The sequence below is a fragment of the Phocoena sinus genome, chromosome 14 (assembly GCF_008692025.1).
Source record: "Phocoena sinus isolate mPhoSin1 chromosome 14, mPhoSin1.pri, whole genome shotgun sequence".
In the NCBI taxonomy this organism is placed as follows: domain Eukaryota; kingdom Metazoa; phylum Chordata; class Mammalia; order Artiodactyla; family Phocoenidae; genus Phocoena; species Phocoena sinus.
The window spans coordinates 5,387,879-5,414,690 of NC_045776.1; the positions used below are offsets into that span (position 1 = coordinate 5,387,879).

The window sequence follows — 26,812 nt, forward strand, 5'->3', positions numbered from 1 at the left end:
GAGCAAAAGCTATTTTGTCTCCTGTGCTCCAGCTTCCTGGTAAAGGTCATCTAACTACAGACCCAGTTCCTTTTTACAAATCCTTGTGAAAATTTGAAAAACAAACTAGTTAATAGAAACTTGGAAGGTTTAACATTTTCAGATATGCCTTCCTAGGGTGGACAATTTGGAATTTTCTGGATAATTTTCAGGAATGTAACATTTGGTTGAGAAGAGTGCATCCAAGATGGGCTACATGAGTAATATTTGAACTTTTCATAGAATAAAACAAAGCAATGACGGAGGAATGAAGAACAGGCAGGCTTTCCTAGGCTGTATGTTTTATAAGATTGCAGTAATGGCAGTTAATTTAAAGTCAGTATCAAAGTATTTGGGAATTTTGGGATAGCTTCCAACTGAGATGTTATAGATTGCATATACATGAAAACCTGCTCACCATGCAAAGCATAATGGAACTACAGTGCTTTCCATTATTTCTTAGTTTTGTCCATTTCCCCCTATTTTTCTCTTTTTGTTCTTCCTCCTGAGAGTTATATGAGGATTTCCTGCTATGGGACTCACATTTTATTTACACTCAATTCCTCATAAGTCTGCAACATATGACGTATACGCTTTTATGTCATAGTTTAGAGTTATAAATACCTTGTTTTGAAAATTATTGCATGTCATTTTCTACTGCAAATAATAAAATGTCAATTATTCTATGTAATTATCATGATTTATGGCACTCAAAACAAAGTCTGGTGTATAGGTGCCCAATAAATGTGAGACAGATGCTGAAAAAATGAAGTTAATAAAGAAAACAGAATTTCCAATCAGTAGGTCATTAAATGTACATCCGTGCAAATTTTATGGAGTGAGTGCTTAACATACATAGCACATGGTGTATCACTGAGAATCAGATAAGTACACCACCACCCCAGCTTTTCAGGAACACACAGTTTAGCAAAAGGTACATATAACCTGTAACTAAAGCTTAAAATATGTTCAAAATACTTTAGCACAAAGGGAGAATCATGCCGCCTGGTTGGGGAGGGGGAGGGATGAACATTCTTTTTTTAATATTATTATTATATAAGTTACAGGTGTACAGCATTATAATTTACCACCTGTGTACTCTACAGAGTGGTCACCACCACAGGTCTAGTTACCATCCATTCCCATACAGTTGACCCCTTTCACCTGTTTTGCCCACCTTCAACTCACTTCCCCTCTGGTAACAACTAATCTGTTTTTTCTATCTAAGAGTCTGATTTTGTTTGTTTGTTTTATAGCTTCCACATATGCGTGAAATCATAGCGTTTGTCTTTCTCCACCTGACTTACTTCATGTAGGCATAATACCTTCAAGGTCCATCCATGTTGTCACAACTGGCAGGATCTTGTTCTTTTTTATGGCTGAGTAGTAGTCCATTATACATAAATATTTATCATTGGTTGAATTAATTGTTTGTGATTTTTAATGCACATTTGTGCAGAGTCAAATAATATCTGATGCTCTTAAAACACTATGTCTGAAGCAGTATAATATTGTGGAAGGATTATGGACTAGAGAGTTGGAAGGAACTTGTGTCTAATTTGCAACTTATACCATCCGAGTCTGCGTTTCCTGAACATGACAATAAAATGGGCCACTTTATAGAGCTGCTGGGAGTATTTAACAGTAATCTATAAAGTAGGTTATACATACGGTACTTTTTACTCATTAAGTGTTAATTTAATTTTTATTTACGTGGACTTAAAATGCCTTGACCCTGTTACGGTGAGAATGATCATAGATTAACTGTGCTTTTTAAAATATTCTGAACCTCAAAAACGAAGCAGCATAGTTATGTGAAATAATCTAAACAAAGTAAAATCAGAGATGGTCTTTTGAAACCATTTCTGGTTTTGTTTGATATTCGTACAAATTATTTATTTCCCTGAATTTTCGGAGGTGAATTGAAGCCACGGGATCTGTAACAAAAATGTATCAGGAATATTTAAAACACATTTGTGCTGGTTAAAATAAAACAGTGTGTAAGTATGAAAACTAATAACTGATTCCAGATAAGTTATGAGAAGAAATAAGGATCATTTGTGTAAAACTACTCAGCTATGGGAAATGGTACATTTACCTAAAGAAAGGACAATAACATTTGAAAACAATTTTAAACACAAGTTGACTGATCTGAGTCATACGTCTTTACTTTCCACAGGGAAAAAATAATAAGATTGATTGCAATCAAGACTGTCTTGTGAGACAGAAAGAGAAAGGAAGTTCTGGTGCTTCGTGAACTACTTTCCTGTATTCGTTCTGGGAAATTATCCTATCTTTGTTGTTTTACAGATCTACTTACGATTCTTGGACTATGAGATGCAGAATTCAAATGAATGCAAAGGAATTTTGTGGCGGTGTATGATGGAAGCAGCTCCGTGGAGGATCTGAAAGCCAAGTTCTGCAGCACCGTGGCCAATGACGTCATGCTCCGTACAGGTCTCGGGGTCATCCGCATGTGGGCGGACGAGGGCAGTCGCAACAGCCGGTTTCAGATGCTCTTCACATCCTTTCAAGAACGTAAGAATCTCTGCACTTCACTGTTTATCCTTCCACTGTTTCTCAGATGATGCAAATCTCATAAACCGTTGATGGTGTTTTTCTTCATGCAGTTTGAGCACAGCGGACTGAGCCTTAGTAAGTTGTTCACATCGCTGAGATTCCCTTTCCTTCAGTTTGGTCCAGGGACAGGAGAGTTACATATCACCTTTTGATTACCTATATCGGCATATGCATCATAGCCTTGCTTAAGACACTTCACACTATTCAATTGGAAATGATGAATTTTGTTTGTCTTTGTTTAGCTCTTACCAAGCTATGGAACTGAGGCAGCAGCTTCCAGTGAAGTTTAAGTCTTAAAAACCTGCATAGAAATATTTGGTAGGTTCTCTTTAGTAAGCTTCTCTTGCCATCCCATTGATTTCAAATGGGTCTGTGACTACAGAGCTCCTATTAAAGTAGGCAAAGAGGGAGAATTGCTTGGGAAGAGAGTAAATAGAAAAAGTTCCAGAAAATAGTTTAAACGGCTCAATGGATGACACCCAGAGTTATGGGCAAAGCGCAGAATTTTAGAAAATCATGTTCTAACAAATACTGAATTATATTAATAGATATATGTTTGAACTGTTCTTTAGAAGCTTTGAATAATTCATGTTAATAAATTTATACAAATGAAAAATAAACCTAAGGAATTCAGCTTTAAGGAATCAGTCCTTTACCATTTGAAACTATACATTTTTTTAAAACAGAAAAGACAATGTTTTTGAAATGTCAAGGATTTCTCAGTGATAGGCAGAGCAGTCACTGTTTTTTCAATGCATAAATGTTAAATGTATTAGACGATTACTTTGTATCATAAATGAATAGTTTGGGCTTTAGTTGCTCTTTAATTACCCAGTTGGAGAATTCTAGGGCCCCAGAAGTACTGAATGTCAGTCTTTCTATATCTTGATACCATCACAGAGTATGTTAAATCTCCCACCCAAGATTATTGCAGATTTCAACAGCACGTTGCTATCTATGTCTTCATTTCAGGAGTTGATCAAAATGTTAGAAACGAGTGCGTCTTTATTTCAGCAAGGTATCTGGCCAAAAAAACCCTCATCATTTTCTTGTTTGGAATTTGAAGAAATTCAGGCTGTAAGATAGCACATTTGGTGTTTTCACCGATGATTGCTTTACCATATCCAGTCGATTGTGCCTTTGGTGAGGCTCAGAGTGTACCTTATTCAATATTTTTGTCTGTCTTGGATAATCACAGATTGAGAACTTTCTAATTTAACACATGTGGAAGTTCTAGTTAATATGTTAGTTGATATAATCAAGTTTTTAAAACTATCACAAAAATATGCAATTTTTATCAAAGCTATGCCATAAAATGTAGTAAGGGTAAATTAAAATATGTATTCTTACGTTTCATATATCAAGTAAAGAAAACTCTGACTCCTAGGACTTCCTAAGGTTTTATTGCATTCAGACTCAACATAAGCCAATAATTTTTAAAATAATTGACAAAAAATATCTAATGCAGTATTAGCTTATATTAAGGAAAATGCAGTAAGCAGCTCAAAGAAGATACTCCTGTAGGAAACTGCACGGGTCAAAATGCAAAGTGCATAGCCTGTTCTCTTCTGGGTGTTCTTACTGAGGAGCAGAGTCATCAGTTAGAAGAGGCTGACCAGGATGCATGAAGCTCTAGAATCATGGGAAAAGGGCAAAGGAGAAGGAATGTTTATCTTACAGCTTTCTTTTTTTCAAAATGTGGTAACTACCTTAGACTTAGGTGGGTGATATGGATTAATGTTTGAGAGGTAAGATTAATGTTTGTTAAATTAATTATAGGAAACTATTTGAGTGTAATTTAGGAAGAAGAAATGTCTAGATCGTAGGAGCTGCAATATTCCAAAATTGAATGGGTCCCCACAGAGGATATTCCACAGAAGGCTATATGAGAAATGGGTTCTCATCGGGCCGTGAATGGTGTAGGGGAAGTGTCTAGGTTGGATAGGGAAAAGGAAGACTAGCTAACGTCTAAGATCCCTTTCATCTCGAAGACTAAGACCTGTGAGCCTTTAAAATTCTGCTTATATAAGAAATGGTGAATTATATCATACTGGTAACATTCTGCTTATATAAGAAATGGTGAATTATATCATTAGAGATATTTTTGAGCTAAAAGACAGAGTTTTCGTTCTGTAATTAAATGATCTCTGGAAGTCATTCAAGTGGGTGAACTTTCAGTGACTAATCCAGAAGAAACAGGGTATTCTCCCTAAGAAAGCCACTTAATGTTCCTACACAGTGGACAGATGATCAAGCTCATCTGAGTGAGTATTACGTAGTAGTTTCCATGATTATCTCATAAATTTACAGGAAGCTTTGATTGAAACAAATTTATCCTCTGTGTCATGTTGCCTATGCAGTTTTGTTATGATATTCTGTTTTTTCTGCCTTGACTAAAACTGTGCAGAATTCTACTATTACATGCCTACGATCAAAGTCAGCATGTGATGGAGTATATGGATATAGACTAAGTATTTTTGCTTTGAAATCAAGGTATTCCCGATAAAAGATGAAAAGTTTCAGAACAACAGGAAGTAGACTTCAATCAATTCTTTTATTCAGAAATGAGTGATTCTAATCTTTATTCCACATACACACACATATGGAATAAAGATTAGAGATGTGAATCAATGACCAGCTTTTTCTTACTCAAATAATGAGAAACCACCTTGATATTTTTCTTGGTTCCTATGTTTATTAGGTGGTATCCCCAAGTGCAGTGTTGAAAAGTGCTTAGGGCATAATCAACACTATTCTAATATCTGTCAAAACGTCTTATATTAGGACCACAGGATATTTTTAGGAGTTAGATAAGAGCTTAGAAGCCATCTATTTCCATCTCAAACATTTTATGAATTCAAACAGAAAAAGAAAAGACCCAGGGAAGTCAACTGACTTTCCCTGAACACCCTCGACACCATGCTTAATGATTTGAAAACAGCACGGAGGCAAGAATGTAAGACCTGACTAATGGATGCAAGTGGGAATATATTTTCAACTCATTTTATTTTTACATTTGTATCTGAATAAATTACAGTAAAGGGAAAGGATGAGTGTATAAGAGAGAGGCGTAGAAATTCTTACTATGAGTCATCCCACTTTGAGGTTTCACAAGCACCTTAGAAGAATTTTAAAAGTCTGGATTAAATGCCAACATTTGCAACAATGAAAACTATCCTCTCATATAATGGGAGGAATAGAAGATCACTGAATTGAGAAGTATTTACCTTCAACTGTGTCACGAGAAATAACATCTTCCCTAGATAGGTCCTATAAATATCATACTCCTGCCCCTACTGTCTTGCTAACTCTTCACCTCAGCCTTTTCTCAGCTCTGCCTGAGATGGCTGCCCTGATTAATGGTATCACAGTGCTGTTGGCTGCTGTTAAAAAAATGTTCAGAACAACTTTGAAACCTATCAACTAGAGAACAAACAATCAGTGTTATCACCAAATAGGCACTGTCTTACTTCATTAGGTTATAGTCTTTTTAATACTTCAAATGGCATCTTGTACTCAGTCCACTCTTAAATAATCTATACAGTGGAGGTGAACACATATATGGGCACCCGAAAAAGACCTCAAATTTTTAGGTATTAATTTTGGATAGTATTCTCTACGAAAGATGACTTATTCAAACTTCAAATATAGTCTGAAATGAAGAGGAAAACGTATTAACCACTGTGACTAATTTGCTTTCTTGGGTCAAAAATCAACAATTATGAGAATCAGGTTAGAAACACAGCTGAGGATAAAGAAGAATGAATCCAACTTGAGATAAAGACGGAATAGTTTGAATAATTCTCACATTGATCTTGAAAGTATGCTATATTTTATTTTAGTGACTCAATTTAAGATTGCCTATAAGAATAGAGTTTTACACATTTGCATCACTTTTTATAAAGACGTTGGTCTTGCTCTAAAAAATCATCTAAAATTTTTTGAATTGATTATGGTTAGTGTAATTTCAATGTTGAGCATGCTTATACATGAAAACGCATGATCAATTATGATAGAACTGTATATTTAAGTATTGTATACGTATAATGGAGACATTAGTGAAATGTACCTCTTCACATTGAGTCACAAGCCAGATTTTCTGATCCTGCCTTTTCCTGAACACACCGTGAATTTGCAGTAACTAGAATGAATGAATACAATAGTGATATCTCATTGTGACTTCTGAAGTTCTACCTTCGGCTGCTCTTCAGCTCTTATTTACACCATGATAAAATCTCAGTCACTTAATGCTTGATTAATGGGCAGCATATTTCTGTTAAAAACAGATATGCAACTAAAAAGAGATGAAAAGAAAATTGTTCATTTTAAAGATGTGGGAATAATGTTTACAATAACTTGCTAAAATGAGACTTTGTATTTCATTTCATATCAATTTATGGCAAAAGGCCACAGAGTCTAAACTACAGATTTATTTACAGTAAAGAAATATACATACAGTAATATTTAATTTCAAAGAGAAGTTGAATTGAAGGATTCTGTGGAAGGCACAGAATCCTACAATATCATTTTGTAATTAAATTACATTCTATGGCAAAAGTTATTTTGCAGATGTAAATAAGGTCTTATTCAATTGATTTTGAGTTCATCAAAAGGGAGATTATCTTGGGTGGACCTGACCTCATCAGGTGAGCTCCCCAAAATAAGGTGAAACATGAGTCAGAAAGACTGCTGGCCTGGAAGAAGATAGCAAACAGGTATGTTGTGAACTGCCTGCCTGTTACAGGGGTGAACTCTAGGAGCTGAGAACATCCCTAGCCATTGACTAGCAAGTAAATGGGGACCCCAGTTGTATAACTGCAAGGAACTGAATTCTACCAACAACCCGAATAAGCTAGGAAGACAACCCTGAGAATCAGATGAAAACCACAGCCCCAACCGATGCCTTGATTTCACCTTGTAAGATTCTAGCAAAGGATCCAGTACTTGGGCTTCTGAAATTGTGTGATAAAAATTGGGTGTCGTTTTAAGATATTAAAATTGGGGTGATTGTTACACAGCAATAGAAAACTATTGCAGATTTTGGTACTGTATGTGAGATGCTGCTGTAACAAATACCTAATAGGTGGAAACAGGTTTGGGATCAAGCAGTGATCATAGGTTGGTTGAATTTGAGAATAATGATAGAAAAAGCCTAAATTGCCTCAGACAGGTGGTTAAATATACCTGGACTTGGAGGGCTGCCAGTGGGGCTCAGATAGAAGTGAGGAGTATTTATTAGAAACTGGAGGAAGGGCGATCCTTGTTTTGTAGTGGCAGAAAGTGTAGCAAAATTGTGTCCTGCAGCGATGTCAGAAGGCAGACTTGTAAGTGACAAGCATTGGCTCTATAACCAAGTAGATTACTGAGAAAAGTGGTGGAAGTATAGCCTGGTTTCTCTTGCTGCTTATAGTAACATGAGGAAGGGGAGAAATAAATCTAAAGAATTATTAAACGAAAAGGAATCAGGACTAGGTGGTTTTTAAAGCCCCAGCTTCTCCAGATGACAAAGATGTTAAAAGTTAGAAATGACGCTGAAAATATGGCAGAGAGAAAAGGCTGAGTATGACTGTATAACCTTTGCTCAACCATCAGAAACATCAAAAGATCTCAGTGTTTAGTAACTAAAAGGCCCTTCAAAGAAGAGGTTAAATTTGGACCTTATAGATCCTCTAAGTCAAGCTAGAGGGTCTCCAGGAGGGGAAGGGCAATGACCCTCAGCCATTACAGTGGTAACCAAGGGAGCGAAAGGATTCTCTCAAATAGATTTATGGGTGGGGCATTTGTCTAAGAGAACAGAGCCCAGTGAATTTCAAGCAAGACCCACAAGCCTCTTGAGAAAATTATTTCAGCAGAAACACTGTTGGCTTGGACTGAAAGGAAAGGAGAGAACTGAATGAAAACAGTTATTAGAACCCTAAAGCTCTAGTGGCCTGAAGCAATCTGATACTGTTACTTTTAACATGATGTACATGTTACTTTTCATGAGAAAAGAAGGATGACTCAGGGAGCAGAACTGAGAGCCTGGAGAGCAAAGTCCACAGCTACAGAGGCATAGTCCTAGAACTGGAAATATAATCAAGAAAAATCCAGCGTTTACCCTGCTGGATTTCAAGACTGGTTGTGGACCAGTGACTCCTATTTACTCTTCATTCTCCTTTGAACCAGAATCTCTGTAACTATTTTCTGATGCCTGTCTAACCATTGTGTTGGGAGTTTGGGGAAGGTGGCTTGTCTCTTTGGTTTCATGGGTCTCCATGGAGAGGAACTTTACCTCAGGAACTGAAGTCCAGACTCCTTCAAGGACTGCCCCCAGGAGGCTTGTCTGCACAATATTTAGGTGACTTAGATGGTGAGATTTCAGACTTTGAGCTGGTGAGATTTAGATGAGATTTAGGACTTCGAGTTGATGCTGTAATAAAACAATACTCTTGGGAGTCTTGGGAAAGTATGAAAGTATGGGTTCATTTCTGGGCTCTCTGTTCTGTTTCATTGATCTATGTGTCTGTTTTTGTGCCATACTGTTTCTATTACTGTAGTTTGTAGTATAGTCTGAAGTCAGGGAATGTGATACCCCCAGGTATATTCTTCTTTGCAAGAATGCTTCGAATATTTGGGGTCTTTTGTGGTTCCATACAAATTTTAGAATCATTTGTTCTAGTTCTGTGAAAAATGCCATGGGTATTTTGACAGGAATTGCACTGAACGTGTATATTGCTTTGGGTAGGATGGACATTTTAACCATATTAATTCTTTCAATCCTTGAACACAGTGTAGCTTTCCATTTGTGTCATCTTCAATTTCCTTCACCAATGTCTTCTAGTTTTCCAAGTACAGGTCTTTCACCTCCTTGGTTAAATTCATTCCTAGGTACTTTATTCACTTTGATGTAATTATAAATGGGATTGTTTTCTTAATTTCTCTTTCGGATAGGTTGTTATTGATATATAGAAGTGTACCAGATATCCTGGTTGGTCTGACAATACTCAACAAATATTGATAATAATCTTTATGCCCTTTTAAAAGAAATTCTGAAGGTCAGGGATGGAAGAAGTCAGAGACATTATAAGCAGCAGCCAGTACTCCTCCTGGCCTTAAAGGAACACACTGCCATGTTACAGAAAGGGCCATGTGACAAGAGAATGATGGTGGCCTTTAGGGGCTAAAAGTGTCCCCCATTTGGCAGCCAGCAAGAAAGCAGGAACCTCATTTCTACAGCCACAAGAGACTGAATTCTTCCAACAGCCTGAATGAGCTCCAAAGAGGCCTCCATGCTCCAGACGAGAACCCAGTACAGCTGCCTCCTTGATTTAACCTTGTGAGATCATAAAGAGAGACCTTACCCAACCCAGACTTCTGACCTGCATAGCTGGAGATATTAAGTGGGTATTGTTTTCAGCCCAAAAGTTTGTAATAATTTATTGCTCAGCAATAGAAGGCTGGAGCATATTTGTTGTAATGATGGGTAATTTTTAATAGAATGGATAACCCAAATGCAATCTATATACGTTACTTAATATATTGATTAAATATATTAATAAATATATTATTATTTAGTAATGTATTACTGTTCCTAAATTTGGTAGTTCAAGACATGTGACAAGCTAGAACTGTAGGCAGCATAAGAAAAATAATCACTCCAACATCAGCTTGACCCTAAAAATTGAGCAACTACTACTGTTTTACCTAGTCATTGATAAGTTTTCATTTTTATACTTCTCTGTGTTTCTCCATTCATTCTGTCGTTCCTTCAGTAAACAAGGAAGTGCCCAGGCACTGATGGCATGAAGATGAGTAAGAAGGTGGCTCCTCTTGAGGTACAACCGCACTCATTCAAATTGAATTCAAGTGTGTAACTCACTTCAGCAAACGTTCCCTTGTATCTGGTACTCTGTCCCTCCCGCCACACACTTTCTCATGTACTTCAGTAAATTACCCACTAAAACACTGTATTCTAAGAAGCCAAATTCTCTTCTTGTATAGTTTTTTTTTAAATACATTTAAATAAATACATGTATTTATTTATTTATTTATTTTTGGGTGTGTTGGGTCTTCGTTTCCGTGCGAGGGCTTTCTCTAGTTGCGGCGAGCGGGGGCCACTCTTCATCACGGTGCGCGGGCCTCTCACTGTCGAGGCCTCTCTTGTTGCGGAGCACAGGCTCCAGATGCGCAGACTCAGTAGTTGTGGCTCATGGGCCTAGTTGCTCCGCGGCATGGGGGATCTTCCCAGACCAGGGCTCGAACCCATGTTCCCTGCATTGGCAGGCAGATTCTCAACCACTGCGCCACCAGGGAAGCCGCCTGTATAGTTGTTTTTCTCCATCATTTGTTCATACTAGTAGGATCCTTACTCTTCTGTCACCATAATTGTTTATTATTTCACTCTTCAGTTTTATTATCTTATCCTTTCTTGTCTGGAGCACGGTTTGGCCTGCCATCTGCCTCTTGTATAGCCAATTTGCATTCTGTCCTAGGTAGTGCAAATTCCCCATTTTGTAATGCACCAGTAAAATTACCATATCACCTCAATAAACTAAATTTAGTGGCTCCTAGAGGGAAAAATATATATAGATTTTAATTTGATTATTACTGTAAAAGTGCCCAGAGGTCAGTAACACTCTGAGAAAATACACCAGAAAAAAGGTGGATAATAATCAACTCTCAACAATAATATTTAATTTTCCCTCTAGAAAAATCTAGGCAAAACACATTTACAAGTTTGGGGTAAATGCTAAGATCAAAAGGCATTATATTCTGTATGGATTTCAGCAAGGAAAGAAAATTGTAAGTGCTAGAGGGAGCAAGGTGACCAATTACAACATAGATTTAAATGTAAATTAACATTTTATGGGTATAGATCTCCAAGCCTCATCATTATGAATTGCTGTATTTTTAAAAGATTAAGGTGACTTTATTAATACAGGAATTATTTACTTATATATGTCTTATAGCAGTGTAAATACCAGATGGCATAGATTTAAATGCCAACAATACACAAAATATGATGGGGAAATTGCTGACTATGTGTCAGGTTTGGGCATATCTCAATAAAGTAGACATGAAACACACCATGGGTAAGGGAACATATCACTATATACAAATATACAAAATTCAAGATGTATTATTATTTAAATTTTTACATTTAATTTAAATTAAATTTAAATAAAAGGGAAAAGCTGAGCTGGAGGACAATTAGCAACATAAAGGATAGGCAGTGGGCAAATATTATTATCCTGTAAAGAGTACAGATTGTGGGCTTCCCTGGTGGCACACTGGTTGAGAGTCCGCCTGCCGATGCAGGGGACACAGGTTCATGCCCCGGCCCGGGAAGATCCCACATGCCACGGAGAGGCTGGGCCCGTGAGCCATGACTGCTGAGCCCGCGCATCCGGAGCCTGTGCTCCGCAACGGGAGAGGCCACAACAGTGAGAGGCCCGTGTACCGCAAAAAAAAAAAAAAAAAAAAAGAGTACAGATTGTATGGTGTGTAATCTATAAAACCACTGAATCACTATGTTGTACACCTATAACTAATACAATATTGTAAGTCAACTATACTTCAAAAAAAAAAATAATAAATAAGCAACAATAAACAAAAAAAGAATACAGATTATATAAGACAATAAGAAAATGTTATATAGCAATAGAAAATGGGGCAAATAAAGTAAACAGTTAATTCATAGAGAAGCGTAAATGGCCTACTGGTATAGGAAACAAACACCTATTCATATTAGTAAACAAAAAGACATAAATTTCAATAAGAATGAGACATCATTTTCAGGTATCAAATTGTTTTAAAAAATTAGCAATGATGAAATACCCAGTTTTGGAGATGGTGTGGTGAAATGAAAATTTATGTATGCTGGCAGGAAAATAAAAGTTTTCTTAATTTAGCACTATATATCAAGATTCTAAAACAGGTAAAAAACAAAAATAGGGTCTTACCTGTTGATCTAAAAAATGAATCTAAGAATAGATACTAGTGATGAGAATGTTTAGAATCATTTAAAAAATGAAAATTTCCTAAATGGCTTGGTTAAATGGTTCTTGAAACATGCCTGTATTCTTGTAACTGCTACGATGATGTGTTAGATGGATACTGCCAATAAACTATATTAAAAAATAAAATTCTAAAAACAAGTGGCAAGCAGAACACACGTACATTACAAATATATTCTTGTAAACATGTGCGATGAATATTTAATATACAGTATCTATTATATATGTAATACATATGTGTAGAAGGCAGTGCAATTAACTCATTATTTTTAGGATGAGGCTTATTATCAGTATTTTATGATTTTTCTACAACAAAAAGCTGTTGTTTTAGTAAACATTTTAAAAGCAATAAATATAATTTGGTACGACTTTCTGAAGGGATTTATTAAATCTAGGAAAACAAGATATATACATTTTTTCTGTTTTTAAATTTAAATATATTTGATTTATAATATCGTGTTAGTTTCAGGTGTACAGCAAAGTGATTCAGTTATGTATATACATTTTTTTATCAGATTATTTTCCACTGTAGCTTATTACAAGATATCAAGTTATACATTATTTTCTTTATTGGGAAAATTAAGATTCATTTATGATTTCAGAAAATAATAATTGATCACTGGAGGTTTTGTTGGAGGGGCGATAATTATGCAACAGCTGAGGATACCACATTTCTGTCTCATAACATACTCTTTTAGACTTAAGAGTCACTACAGCCTACGGTAGAATTTCTCCACCATTTACCTTAAAGACACACTTAACTGAGGGCTGATTTACTGCGTGGCAAATGCTGATGGCCAAGCCCACATTTCTGCAGCGTCCTTAGAACAGTAGAGGTAGAGTAGCATCAGCCCTTTCTCTCGCAGGTGATATGAATAAATGTTTGCTCTGATATTTTAAACTATGTAAATAATTAGAAAATGTTGCTCTTAACACAGTTCCCAGCTAATTGTGACTCACAAATTGTCAGGGTGTCCTGGTTCCAAATTTTTGCTCTTCCACCTCAGAGATCTCTTTCCTCCCTTTTCCCACTTCTGACCTTTCCTTCCCCATTTTGATATTGTGCAGCCATAGCTACATCTGTGGAACCTAGTGGGGCAGGTCTCTGATTACCCTGAGAAATCAGCTACGAGTTTTCCTATTGCTGCTGTAACAGTTTACCACTAACTTAGTGCCTAAAACCACACAAATGTATTATTTGAAATAGGTTTCCCTGGGCTGAAACCATGGTGTCAACAAGGCCACCTTCTAGGGGAGCTCTAGGGAAGAATACATTCCCTCACCTGTCCCAGTCTCTGGATTCCTTCTATTCCTTCTTCAAAGCCAGCAAGGTATCATCTTATCTCTTTTTGCTACGTTGTTAAATCATGTTCTGTCCCTTGGAGCTTCTAAATTCCTCTCGTGAGGACGCCTTTGATTACACAGGCCCCTCCTGGATAATCCAGGCTAATCTCCCCATTTTGAAATCCTTAACTTTATCACATCTGCAAAATCCCTTTGCCATAATAAGTAACATTCACAGGTTCTAGGAATTAGGGTGTGGACAAACTTGGGAGCCATTATTCAACTAAACACAATAGGTTAGATTTTTTTTATTATTATTAAACTGACAAACTCTTGTCTGAGATTATGAAAACATAACTTAGTTGACTTGAAGACCAATGGTTCATAATGCCAAGTGGTAATCGTATATCTAAACGCGTGTTCCCTTCATTCCCTACCACTGAATAAATATTCTTCTATATAAAGAAATTATTTAAAAATTAAATATCTTTTCACTACAGAAAAATACAAAAAAGGAATGTATCATGAAGATATCAATATATACTTTTTGGCAAGTATACATGTGTTTGGAGATTTTAAGATTAATGTTAATATTTTAGAAAGAAAATCACAAATCTGTCATTTGAAAAAATAATTTTTGTTGTTTAAAAAATATGAAATAGGATGAGAAAATGTGTAAAAACATGAATTTGGTGCTGGTCAACTAATTTTTCCATTTTCCTACCTGTAACACCTTGACATTAAACGTGAACTCTCCAGAAAATGAGGAATCATTACAGGACAGCTGTAAGTTTTAAATGTATGTGTCTAGAGCGGAGCAAGTAGTCAATAGATGGTTCTACTATTCTGTCTGTTAATGGGATAACAGTGTACTGAAACTTTTTAGAGTCAGTAGTTTCTTGCTTTCAAATATAATGAGGCTTTTGAGCAAAGGAAAATGATGTAAAATTGTATAATCTGCCAGAGACTCACCCTTCTCTCTTTGTTTTTGAGTGTTTAGTTGAGTCCTGTTGTACCATTAAAAAACAACAACAACAACTGTCAGACATATCTTCTTATTTGAAGTTAATTCTCGATGGACATTTATTACTGGATATTAAATTATTTGGTTATTTAACTCAAATCACTGAAGAAAAGTTATACATATAGATATATAGTTTAGTGATATAATTAAAATTTAAAATCAATTTCCTCAACTACTTTTTAGACTAAAAATATTAAATAATTTTGGCTACCATATTTATATGTTGAATTACTTAGAAAATTTCGTAGAATTTTCATTGAACTTTTTTAGATCAACATTGTCTTTAGTTAAGTGTCTGCCAGGGATCCTGGGACAAGAATAAAGGCAGCAAATTCCTTGTAATTTTTGGTAGGATCCTTGGGGATAATATATATTGATCTATTTTTTTTTTTTTTTTTTTTGCGGTACGCGGGCCTCTCGCTGTTGTGGGCTCTCCCGTTGCAGAGCACAGGCTCCGGACGCGCAGGCTCAGCGGCCATGACTCATGGGCCCAGCCGCTCCGAGGCATGTGGGATCTTCCCGGACCGGGGCACGAACCCGTGTGCCCTGCATGGGCAGGCGGACTCTCAACCACTGCTCCACCAGGGAAGCCCTATTGATCTCTTTGATTCTGGCTTCACAGCTACATAGTTTACGTCTGTCAATGAAAATAAACAATGTATGTTTGCTATGGAGAAAGGAAATTATTATTCCAAATCGTTAGTCTTTGAACTAACAGAATCACAAGCCTGAGCTATGGTGCTCTGTTGATGCTTGGCTTTAATCCTTATTTACTGCAAGCCCTCCTTTGGGGAGTTGGCATGTTCCATAATGAAACCAAATATACATTAATACCTTTAACAAAACGATGAGTCCACCCTAACAACTGTTGCATATATGTGTGCATCAGCTATGGAAGCAAACCCTGGACCCCATGTCCAAGTCCTAATAATAGAGTGCAGACCCCAAAGAAATATAATATCCTAGTTACTGTAACTAGAGTCACATCTAATTGCACACGATGAATAAATCATGGGGTAGCTGACCCAGTGCAGACATAATCGTAGTATAAAAATGTATAATAATTTCTTGGCATCAAATGGAATGGATAGATCGTGACGTGGTCCTTGCCCTCTGTGAGTAATGAAATGGCCTCTATCTATGGAATATAATTTTCTCCTGAAGGTGCTTCTCTTTTCATAATAGCGTGTCTTTTGGAACAGTAGGAATATGCAATTTTAGCAGAGAGATTGGGGGGATCTAATAAATGTGAGTGGGATTAGGTTGTGAATAGAATTTCTTGTATTAGAAAAAAGATTAAGCTATAGCTTAACAATAACACTGGATATCTTGACTGATAACTAAGTCACATTGGAACATAGAGTTTTGGAAGCAGATATTGATTTTTCAAAAAAAAAATATGAAGCTGATGAAAGAGGTGACGAGAAGATGCACAAACCTATTTCTGGCCTCAAATCTGGTCAGCATTTTTCAAGTAAAATGACATTTCCTCTAATTGCATAGCCCAAGGGCCATTGCATGTTTAAAGTATGGTGGCAGGGAAATTATTCCATTCATTTTGGGAAAAACAAACAAAACAATTGTTTTGGGAGGCAATTCTAATGGCCAAATATATTAAAATTTTTTTTTACATTTTCTTTTTCTGTGATTAGAATCTCACCGTTAAAAATGGTATTTAGCAGCAAGCTCTACATTGTTTTAATCCAGTTTTTGAAGTCTTTGAAAGCTGACGCAGAGGCTCACTCATAATTGGGATCTCTGATGTTTTAGATATTTTCTTCCATCAAGTTCATGAAGAAAAGTTTAGCTATTCCTTAGAAACATTGTTAGAATTTAATGAGAATATGGCATATCCATTTTACTGCTTAAAGAAGTTTTGTTCCAGTGTCTCGTGGACGAGTATTTATTAAGGACCTATGATACGGCACCTGATGTTCTGAGCGCAGTGATAAATTAGTAAACAGAACAACGCCTTTGCCTCTCATTCTTATTAAAGGAAGCTAATGATGTACAAGAGAGTAACTTTAAAAAGATGAACTCAAATCCTAATAAGTGTTGTGGAAAAACACAACACGGGGTAACGTGCTGGAGAAAGATGTGGGCATGAGTGCCCTGGGTTGTGTTGGGCGATCCTTGTGCTCAGAAGTAAGTTGGGCAAAGATTTGGGGTAAGCAAAGGGGTACTAAGGAGTTTGAGATTTGATTTCACTTTATTGGGAAGGTTTTGGAGTGTTTTAAAAGGGGATGAATGAAACTCCATCTGATTTACACTTAAATATCCAAGGCGTCTCTGGCCACTGTGTCCGTGGATCCGTGTAAGAGACCATTTGGTGAAAGACCACTCAGAAGTACCAGTGGAGACGTTACCAAGAGCCTGGAGTTGAGAGAGAGCTGACAGACCTACAGGACAGTTTGATGTGGGTGCCAGGGCAGAGAGGACTCAATGATGACCTGAGCCTTTAGTCTGGAGCGAGGAGATGCCCCTTAATAATGTCGGGAGGGTGTGTGAGGGGGGAATTGAGGCAGGGAAGAGGACTATAGGATGATCACCGTTATCTGAACCCATCCAGCCATATTCCATTTGAGATGGTAATTAGAAGGCCAAGTGGGGATGTTACTTAGGGATTTGGATGCACCGAACGAATCTGGGTCTCAGATAGGAGTCAGAGCCGGAAGTGTGAGCCCATGAGAATGAAGCCAAATGCAGCCTCTGTACTCTGACACCAAATTAAATCTCAGAGACAGAGTCTTGGGTGAAGTAGAAAAGAATCACTTTATTGCTTTGCCAGGCAAAGAGGACCACAGTGGGCTAATGCCCTCAAAATGTGTGTGGACCTGGAGCGGGTAGTGAAAAGTTTTATAGTCATGGTTCAAAGAGGGCGTGATCGGCTCGTGGACTTTCTTCCGGTTGGTTGGTGGTGAGGTAATGGGGAGTCAGCATAATCAACTTTCTGGTTCCATCCAGTCGGGGGGCTACATGCTCGTGGGCAGCATACCTTTAATTTCTCCCACCTGCTGGCGGTTTCAGTGTCTGTAAAACAGCTCAGAAATATTAAGTATATGCCTTGAGGGGGGGACCCAGACCCTGCCCCTAGGCAGCTCTATTGTTTCTTTTGACTGGTCCTGGCTTCCCTAATTAACATCTATTTAAACCTGCTCCTTGGAACTCAGGGAAGGTCACGGAGGCTGAATGAAGCCTATTTCCTGTAATCCAGAAATGGGGGACACAAAAAGACTTTTGCGCCCAGGAGCCCCAGAGGTTCCTGCTCGGTATCACCAGGAGCCTGACTGCAGGGGTCAGCCAAAAGGCCTCAGAGGGCAGGGAAAATCACCTTTGCACCTGAAAGATCAAAATGATTATTGAATAAAAGTAACTGAGTTTTTCAGTGTGCCAGATTTTGCTATTTAGTAAAAATTAATTACCTAAATATATAATGCAGGTACCTATCACATTTACATAATTATAATAATTTTAAGCTTTGTTCCCATCTCTCAGGCAAAGAAAGTGATAGACTGTAGAGCCTCTAGACTGTCAGAAATTTTTAATAAATCAATATCTTCAAGGGTGATACAAGGTGAATTCAGGAAATGAAGCAAGGACATGTAAACGTACTCCCAGCTCTTTCCTCATTCTGATGCTTTTCCATGCATTTTTGTGACCATTTCCACTCCAAGTTATGATTGGGAAAATAAGAATAAAAAAGAGCAGAAGTAGAAAGCTCAAAGACATGGGTGTGTGTGTGTGTGTGTGTGTGTGTGTGTGTGTGTGTGTGTGGTCTGTTCTCACACAGGCCAGCACATAGAGGCGTGAGCTTTCGACAAACCTCAAATTAAAGCGGTTAAAAGATAAGAATTTGAGAGAAGCAAGAAGCAAGGAGAATGCCTGTGGAATGAAACAAGATATGGGTTGGGGGCTGGGAGACGGGGGTGGGGGAGGGTGTGCGGCAGGAGCATCTGATCTGAAGCCCCAAGCAGTTTTTAAATGGTATAATGGTTTTTAAAGAAAAATAGGATCGAGCAGCTCTTCTATTTCCAAATTTTCTTGATGAAATATGATGTAACTTGACTTTGAACAGATCTACCAGATGATAGTTTCATTAACAAGAAAGCAGAGGTATTTGAAATATCAAGGTTTCAGAGAGAAATCTGACAGTTTTTATTTCCATTTTGTTTTAATTTTCCCTGAGTGGCATTTCTGGACTTGAAAAGCAAGGTAGTGGGTGAGGAAAGAAATGACTCTAATAGAATGAGCGTTAGTGCTGGTAGCATTAAATAGCGATTATGAATTACGTGGCTTTTAATTACAGAATTGGAACAGTATTTATAAGCATGTGACATGATACTGAAAAATGATATATCCATGATTAGACCTTTAACATTATAAAATATATGTTTGGTGATTCTTTATTATACTTTAAAATAAAATCTCCTTTATTTTGAGTGTGTGACTGCCCTTCTTCCTCCTGTCCTCCTTAACCTAATTAAAATATGCCCCAAATTCATTTGTTTGTCTCCTGATAACATTTTTACTCCTTAAGAATCAGCAATATGTAGGTATAAAGGTTGTTTGTCTCAGATGCCATCATGATTTAAGCATCTTGAAGGACTGAAATGCTATTTCACTGAAGAATGGTAAATGTTCCCCACCTAGTGGGACGAATGGGAACATATGAGGATTTAAAACTAGAAAAAAACGTCCAAAAGAAAACAATGAATTCAGTGAAATATTGAGTTCATTAAGTGTCTTTAAAAATAATAAAGTATAAATATTATGTGAAGTCTATTCTTTTACTGGTTAAAATTTGAAAGATAAGACAGACTTGTTTGGATTAATATTTGGCTTTCTTTTCATGAAAAGTTATCAGATTTTTCCCAATCATAAGAAGTACCTATATGTGTATATGTTTGTGTATATGCACACATATGTATATGCATATATGAAAAAATTTCCCAACGAAAATTAAATATAACTTGTAAATATCCTAGAAATAGTCATTCCTAACATTTCAGCTTAGTATTTCCAGTAAAATTTTTTGTATGTTTGTTTGCATGTGAGGCTTTATAATTTGAAACAATTTGTAACCTTATTTTTCACGCAACTTTATACCTCAATAATTTCCAAACTATTCTCTGACCCCTTAAGAATTAAGAATCCTACCACTATAATGATTTTTGAACACTGGGGCGAAACACAAGCTTTTGTTTTTGATTTTGGTTTTGTGTTGTCTGTTAAGTGGTATACAAATAGAATTGGAGATATTTGGATTAAACAAGGTTAAACATACACTTTTGGGCGTATGACTTCTCGAAACAAGGTGCTGAGAAGGGTGACACACAGGAATACACTGTATTTCTCAGTCTTCCTACTCTGCAGTACACATCTTCCTTGCCAGAGCAAACTGTTGAGTTACATTTCATGTTTCCAAAGAATTTGTTTTGAAATATTTAGATAACTGTTCACTTAAGGTATTTTAAATTGGAATTTTAAAATTGGGCTTAAAGGACCTTTAGATAATTTCACAGTCTGCATCTGTGTATTGTGTTTCTCTGTACTGAAAATTCTGTTAATACAATTGTAGGACAAATGTCACTTTTATCCAAGCCTCAGTTTCATAGGATCACTAAAAACTTCAGAACACTCCTGGATTTATATTGGAACCAAAAGACCAAGATCTATTCTGTTTTACACACTGCTTGCCTTGTTTTCCCAGGATGGGACCTGAATATCTCTCTTTACAATTTGGTGTTAGAAAATGCATGTTATCTTGATGGTCTTGTTATTCTGGGAATGACGGAATATCACTAATACCTTATATAGCTAAACCTTCCTCCTGTAAAGTAGTACAAACATTTAAAATCTCCATTTGCTATTGTATCGATATTTCACACATGTAGATTCTGTTTTGCTTCTTTTTTAGAATTGAACTTTAAGGATATTTTACACTGGGTATGAGTGTAGCAAAGAAATATAGCCCCAAGATGTTAAAATATCTCAGTCAGGAAGTCATAGTTTTAGGAAAGTCCTGGGCATGTCTTAGAAAGGTGTGTTTATTGTGTACTTGGATATAAAAAATGGAGACTGGTTATAGACTATTTTTTTCTTTTTACATGTAAATAGTACAGTAACACAGAATCAAAGACCTTGAAGCTGAAGGGCTCTGGTGTATTGTTCGCTTTGTTTTCACATTCAAGTATATACTAAGCTCATATAATGACTTTTAGGAGAGCCAGAGGGTAAGAACCTTCTGCACATTGTAAAGTTAATTGTTTGTATTACCTGTCATTGTGCTACTTCATGTACTATCAGAATTAATTTAAAACCACTTTTTGAATCATAGAAGGGAGTTGTCCACTTAGCCCTTGGGATCGAATTTTTGTGAAATACATAGTGTGCTAGAATAAGGACTTGGAAGTAGATATAGTAGGAAAATTATTAAAATAAGCATTCCCCTGTCGTTTTTGAGAAAAGGATGTTTCATTATGCATTAGTTTATTTTTCAGTTTCTTACAAGTGACTGTAAACTGGGGTGTTGTAGAACTGGTACTCACAGGTAGGGTGGAAGGCACTGGTGTGGTCTAGTCCATCAGCATCCCTTTAACTCTGATTGGTCAGTCCCCATGAAGTAATGATTGTTAAATATTTTAAATATTACTCCCAATATAACATCTTATTGATCTAGCATAATCCATTTAATTATATTAATTTTATTACAATATTTTACTGTCTAAAGAATAACGATCTGCTGTTTTGTCACATGAGAAAACAAACAGTTCTATGTATAACTCATCTTTTTAAACAGCATTTATTACGTGCTCTTCTGCATAAAGGGTTGTGCTCTGTTCTTTCAAATTTGCATTCTCATTTAGTCTTAACAAGAGGTCTGTGAACAGCTGTCGTCACTTTACAAATTAGGAACTTGAATATAAATCACTTAACTTTTATATCCTGTATCTCCTTCAACTTATCCCACTATATAGATGTAAACTGAAAAGTGGAAAAATTTAAGGAATATTTGCTCAAGATCACACAACTTAGAAGTGGTGAACCCAGGATTCAATCTCAGACGTTTTGAATTCACAGCCTCTGTACAATACTTGCCTTTTAGAACAGCTTACTATGACAGCTACAGTGCTTGCGTCCATATGGCCGGCACTGTCCTACATTCTTTGCATAGTTAAATCACGTAGGGAAGCATTATCTGTCTCCCTATTTTATAGATGTGGTAACTGAGTAAGTGCTCATGGAAGACGAGATCTCTCCTTAGGAATTATCACTCCCTACAGCCTGAGACGCAGCCCTACCCTCTGTAGTGTTGTCGGGACTCTACCCCAGGATGAAGTGCCTGGAGAAGCATTCTCTAAGCTTCAAGTTCATGGACAGTTAACCTGGTCCAAAAGGGATGCTTTGCACAATTGCATATGTGTTAGTATATGCGAGAAGAGGGGAAAGTTGGGAAAGACTCACTTCGCAGTGTTAAAATATCCATTTTCTATGTTACCCGAATGATTTAAACCAATAACAATGCTGTGCTTACACGTATGGCATTCTTTTGGCTGACTAGCATGTTTCACTACATTCCATTTCTGGCTTTTCTCAAAAAGAAACACTTAGCATTAGATGCGGATGATAAAATGGTGATGTTCAATAAACCCTTCCAGAGAAGTGAGTTTGCAATAGCTGCAGTCATTATGTCTAAATATGCTTTTAAATAATTCAGAGTCAAAAAGCAATGCGAATACTTTCTTCTGTGTACTTAGTTTTTAACATCAATGTGAGGCTATGTTTGCTATTCTGAAAGCAACAGAAGACCTAGTCCCAGAAATAAGTAGATTCATCTGATCATGGAAACTGCCTGTGTGAGTTACTCTGAATTTTGAGGATTACGTTATTGGCTGCCCTTTATTATTGGTAAACCTTAATTTTGAGTTTCTTCCAGATAATTTTAGGGAATAAGGGGGCTGGTTTTTAAGAGCCAATAGCTTTTGACAATTATACTGAATTTCTAAGTAGAATAAGTTCTCTAAAAATTGGTAGAATATGTGCTTTTCCAGCAATAGTAAGAGAACCAAATAAATGAATGCGATTTAGTTTCTGAGAATGTCACAATTTGTATTGTATTTGAGGGCTAATTCTCCACAGTAAACACACCTGTGAGAATCTTCTGTTCTCTAGGATACTCAGGTCGGCAGCCTGGCCAGAGCTAAACTTTTGCTCAGTGATATTAATCAATTAAAAATATCTGTTGACTCTTTAAGCCTAGAGATATTAAGCCACATAAGAGATTACAAGTAATTTTTTTAAAAGCATGTCCCTAGCCTCAAAGAACTCATGGGGAAGGATGATAAGCATATACTAAGTGCTAAACTCTTTTAAAAATTGTAAGTAGAATAGGATTTAAGGAAAAGATAATTTTCTGATAGATTGGAATGATATTTTAAAACTGTAAAGATCGCACAGTTCTGATATGATTTGCATAGCAGAGTGGAGAATAGGTATTCCAGGACAGAGAGAGGGAGGGAACTACATGGCCAATGAACCAAAGATCTCAGGAACGTGTGGGGAGCAGTGGGAAATGCTTATGTGCAGAGTGTATGTACTCAGACACCCTTGAAGGAGCAGTGAGGACATGGCTTGATTTGGGAGGCAGGAAGGTGCCATTTTATGCTTTTAGCAGGAGGTAGAACTAAGAATCTTTATTGAACTATTGTGTGTCTGCCTTTATATGAGAGAAATATTCAGGTATGCAATATAAAGAAAATTCAGAATCCAATCGATTTTATTTTTGGTGTCTATGAGACAAAATTAATTTTTGTTCAAGGGGTATGTTGTGATACATTGGTTTCTTAGCCACTGCTAAGATTTCCTTGTCTGTTTTTGTTTGTTTATTGTTTGCACAGCAGTTCTATAAATGTAGCAAAAGTAAGGAAGAAAAGATGGAGTAGTACTTGGAATAATAGTGATTTTTTTAAGGGAGAATGATTTCAGTTAACTGGCACATTTGTATAATTGATGTAAAGTAGTGTGTCAAGAATGTGATTCATTGACAGTACCGGATGATCTGTTCCATTCCCAGTCAAACCACCAATATTTAATGATAACTGATACTGGCACATTGATTGGTGTTTTGTAAGACTTTTGCAACAGCAGCAGAAACAGAAACAAAATTACATTTGGAGAATTTGGAAGCCAAATCTCTAGTGTATTTACTAACATACTGTTAGTACTAACATACTTCACTGTTGCAGAATGCAATGCCATTTTTATCTATATGTTTAAAAATTTAGGGCTTCTCTGGTGGCGCAGTGGTTGAGAGTCCGCCTGCTGATGCAGGGGACGCGGGTTCGTGCCCCGGTCCGGGAAGATCCCACATGCCGCTGAACGGCTGGGCCCGTGAGCCGTGGCCGCTGAGCCTGCGCGTCCGGAGCCTGTGCTCCGCAACGGGAGAGGCCACAACAGTGAGAGGCCCAGGTACCACACATACACACACAAAAAAAATAAAAACAAACTCATCCTATTTAATAGTAATTGTAATAAATTTTCCAGCTCATTCTGGAAGGTCAATAAATATTTATGCTCTTTTCGGGGTATTCTTTACTTGATGGATTAACTGTACTTTCAAAACCACTGCAATTTATCAGGTAGTAAGTGGATTTTTTTTACATTTTCTACTAAAGCAATTTGCAGCTGCTCTGATCTATTTGCAGAAAACTACTTTTTTGTTCTGTGTACACATTTTGACAACATTCATTACCTGCTAAACAGACCATATCAGTTCTGCAAAATGGTTGACTACAGAAATTCAAATTTAGTTCCTTACTGAAAAGCAGGTTTTTGCAGTAATAGATTGGATCATTACATTTTACACTATAAAAGCTTTATACCATGTTGAAAGCAGGAGCGCAATAAAATGTTCAGCATGATACGTTTCAAAATGACTACTGCATCTGCGTCTTTTCTGCTCTTTAATACTTTGTTTTTCAAAACGACGATTACATCTTTTTTATTCTTTATCCAGGGACTTGAAGGCAAACCAAGCAGAAGGAAGAAGAAACTCTCCTGGGAATTGGGACTGGGTGGGGTGGGTAGGGGTAAGGGCTTGGAGAGTCAGGGGAATGCTTGGCTCAAGTTACCCTTGTCTTTGCCACACTTTTGATTTTCAAGACTTGATCATTTATTTATTTTAATAAATTTATTTATTTTTGGCCGTGTTGGGTCTTCGTTTCTGTGCGCAGGCTTTCTCTAGTTGCGGCGAGTGGGGGCTACTCTTCATCGCGGTGCTCGGGCTTATTGTTGTGGCTTCTCTTGTTGCGGAGCACAGGCTCTAGACGCGCAGGCTCAGTAGTTGTGGCTCACGGGCTTAGTTGCTCCGTGGCATGTGGGGTCTTCCCAGACCAGGGCTCGAACCCGTGTCCCCTGCATTGGCACGCAGATTCTTAACCACTGCGCCACCAGGGAAGCCCTCGATCATTTGTTTTTTAATAATTCCTCTAGGAATGTTAAAATATATTAAATTACCTTACGCAAGGCATTTTCTTAACAATTTTCATTAATATGGAAAATACATTTAAGGGAGACAACTTTCTTAAAAAAAAAACAACCCTGCAATATGCGGTTTTGAAGGTGAAAATTAATTATAACATGACTGCACTGTTTAGATAATATTGATCATTGATAAAACTTTACTGATTGATGAACCGCTGAAAATTATGTGTTTTGTGTCTAATATATTTTTCTAGAATACCTATCCTTAAAAGGGCCACAAAACTATAACCGAAAAAAATCAGTGCTAAAATTACATTTTATGAGATATGTGGGATGATTACAAAGATAAAAACAAAAGCTACTTTAAAGGACTGTCTACATCAAGCTATAATGGCATCTAAGCTATAATTCATAGTGTAGCATTACTCTAGAGATGCATTATTATAAATGACCAATTACTCTGACAATGAAAGAAGTGTATTTTTTTGTAATATTGAAGTCATAGCTAACATTAGACTTTCCGATATTAGACTTGTCACTAATTCTCTTATTTCTATAGCCAAATTGTATACTTCTTGGAATTCTTATTTTACCTCCCAATGCCCTAAATGTGCATTGTAGTCTGGAGTGCGTGGACCATTGTACCTAAAGTTAGTAGAACGTGTGATATATATGCAAAGTAGGGTAATTTCATCACCGTATATATTTTAAACGTTGATAAGAATAATGTACATTTTTCTTATGTTCAGAATAAATTTTCCCTTGTTCTGAATCTCCATGATATTCTTTGCTTCTTTCATATGCCTAAATAATATTATACTTTCTTAATTAGTATTTTGTAAGCATATACTTTCCAAAATATTTCAATATTTCCATTAAACTAAATCTTTTTTGCACAGGACAACCAAATTGATACATACAGAATTTCAGTGTAAAAAATAATGTTATGCATGTGGTCGGCACTTAAGTTTTGCTAAATGAATGCACCAAGTTAAATAAAAAACAGAAGAACGCATACGGATAATGTACGTCATTTTTATGATGGAAAACCTCCCGTGCCAGTTTTATAAGCTGAGCACATCTAGAAGAACTCTAGCTCTGTTAGTAACGCAAGGAATAATTACCGCTATGGCAACACTTCTGAGAATGGAATGTCAGTTCTACCATTTTTCTCAATTTGACGGCATATTATCACACTAATCTTTTTGTTTTTAGATTTGCAACGTGAGTGATTTACAACTGAGCATCAGTTAAAACTTTTTTCTTGCCTTTTTCTTCTCCTTTTTAGCTCCCTGCGAAGGCAATACGTTCTTCTGCCACAGTAACATGTGTATTAACAATACGTTGGTTTGCAATGGACTCCAGAACTGTGTGTACCCTTGGGACGAAAATCATTGTAAAGGTAATCATTCGTCCCTGGAATCTGCAA

The 26,812-nt window shown here is 36.8% G+C and overlaps 1 protein-coding gene across 1 annotated transcript in view; it reads left to right on the top strand.

The window, feature by feature from the left end:
• NETO1 (neuropilin and tolloid like 1) overlaps nucleotides 1–26,812 on the top strand; it is an 89,108-nt gene that overhangs the window by 58,674 nt on the left and 3,622 nt on the right. The window contains 3 exon segments of the mRNA XM_032602870.1: nucleotides 2,329–2,374; nucleotides 2,377–2,556; nucleotides 26,672–26,785. Coding sequence (XP_032458761.1) covers nucleotides 2,329–2,374; nucleotides 2,377–2,556; nucleotides 26,672–26,785 — 340 coding nt within the window.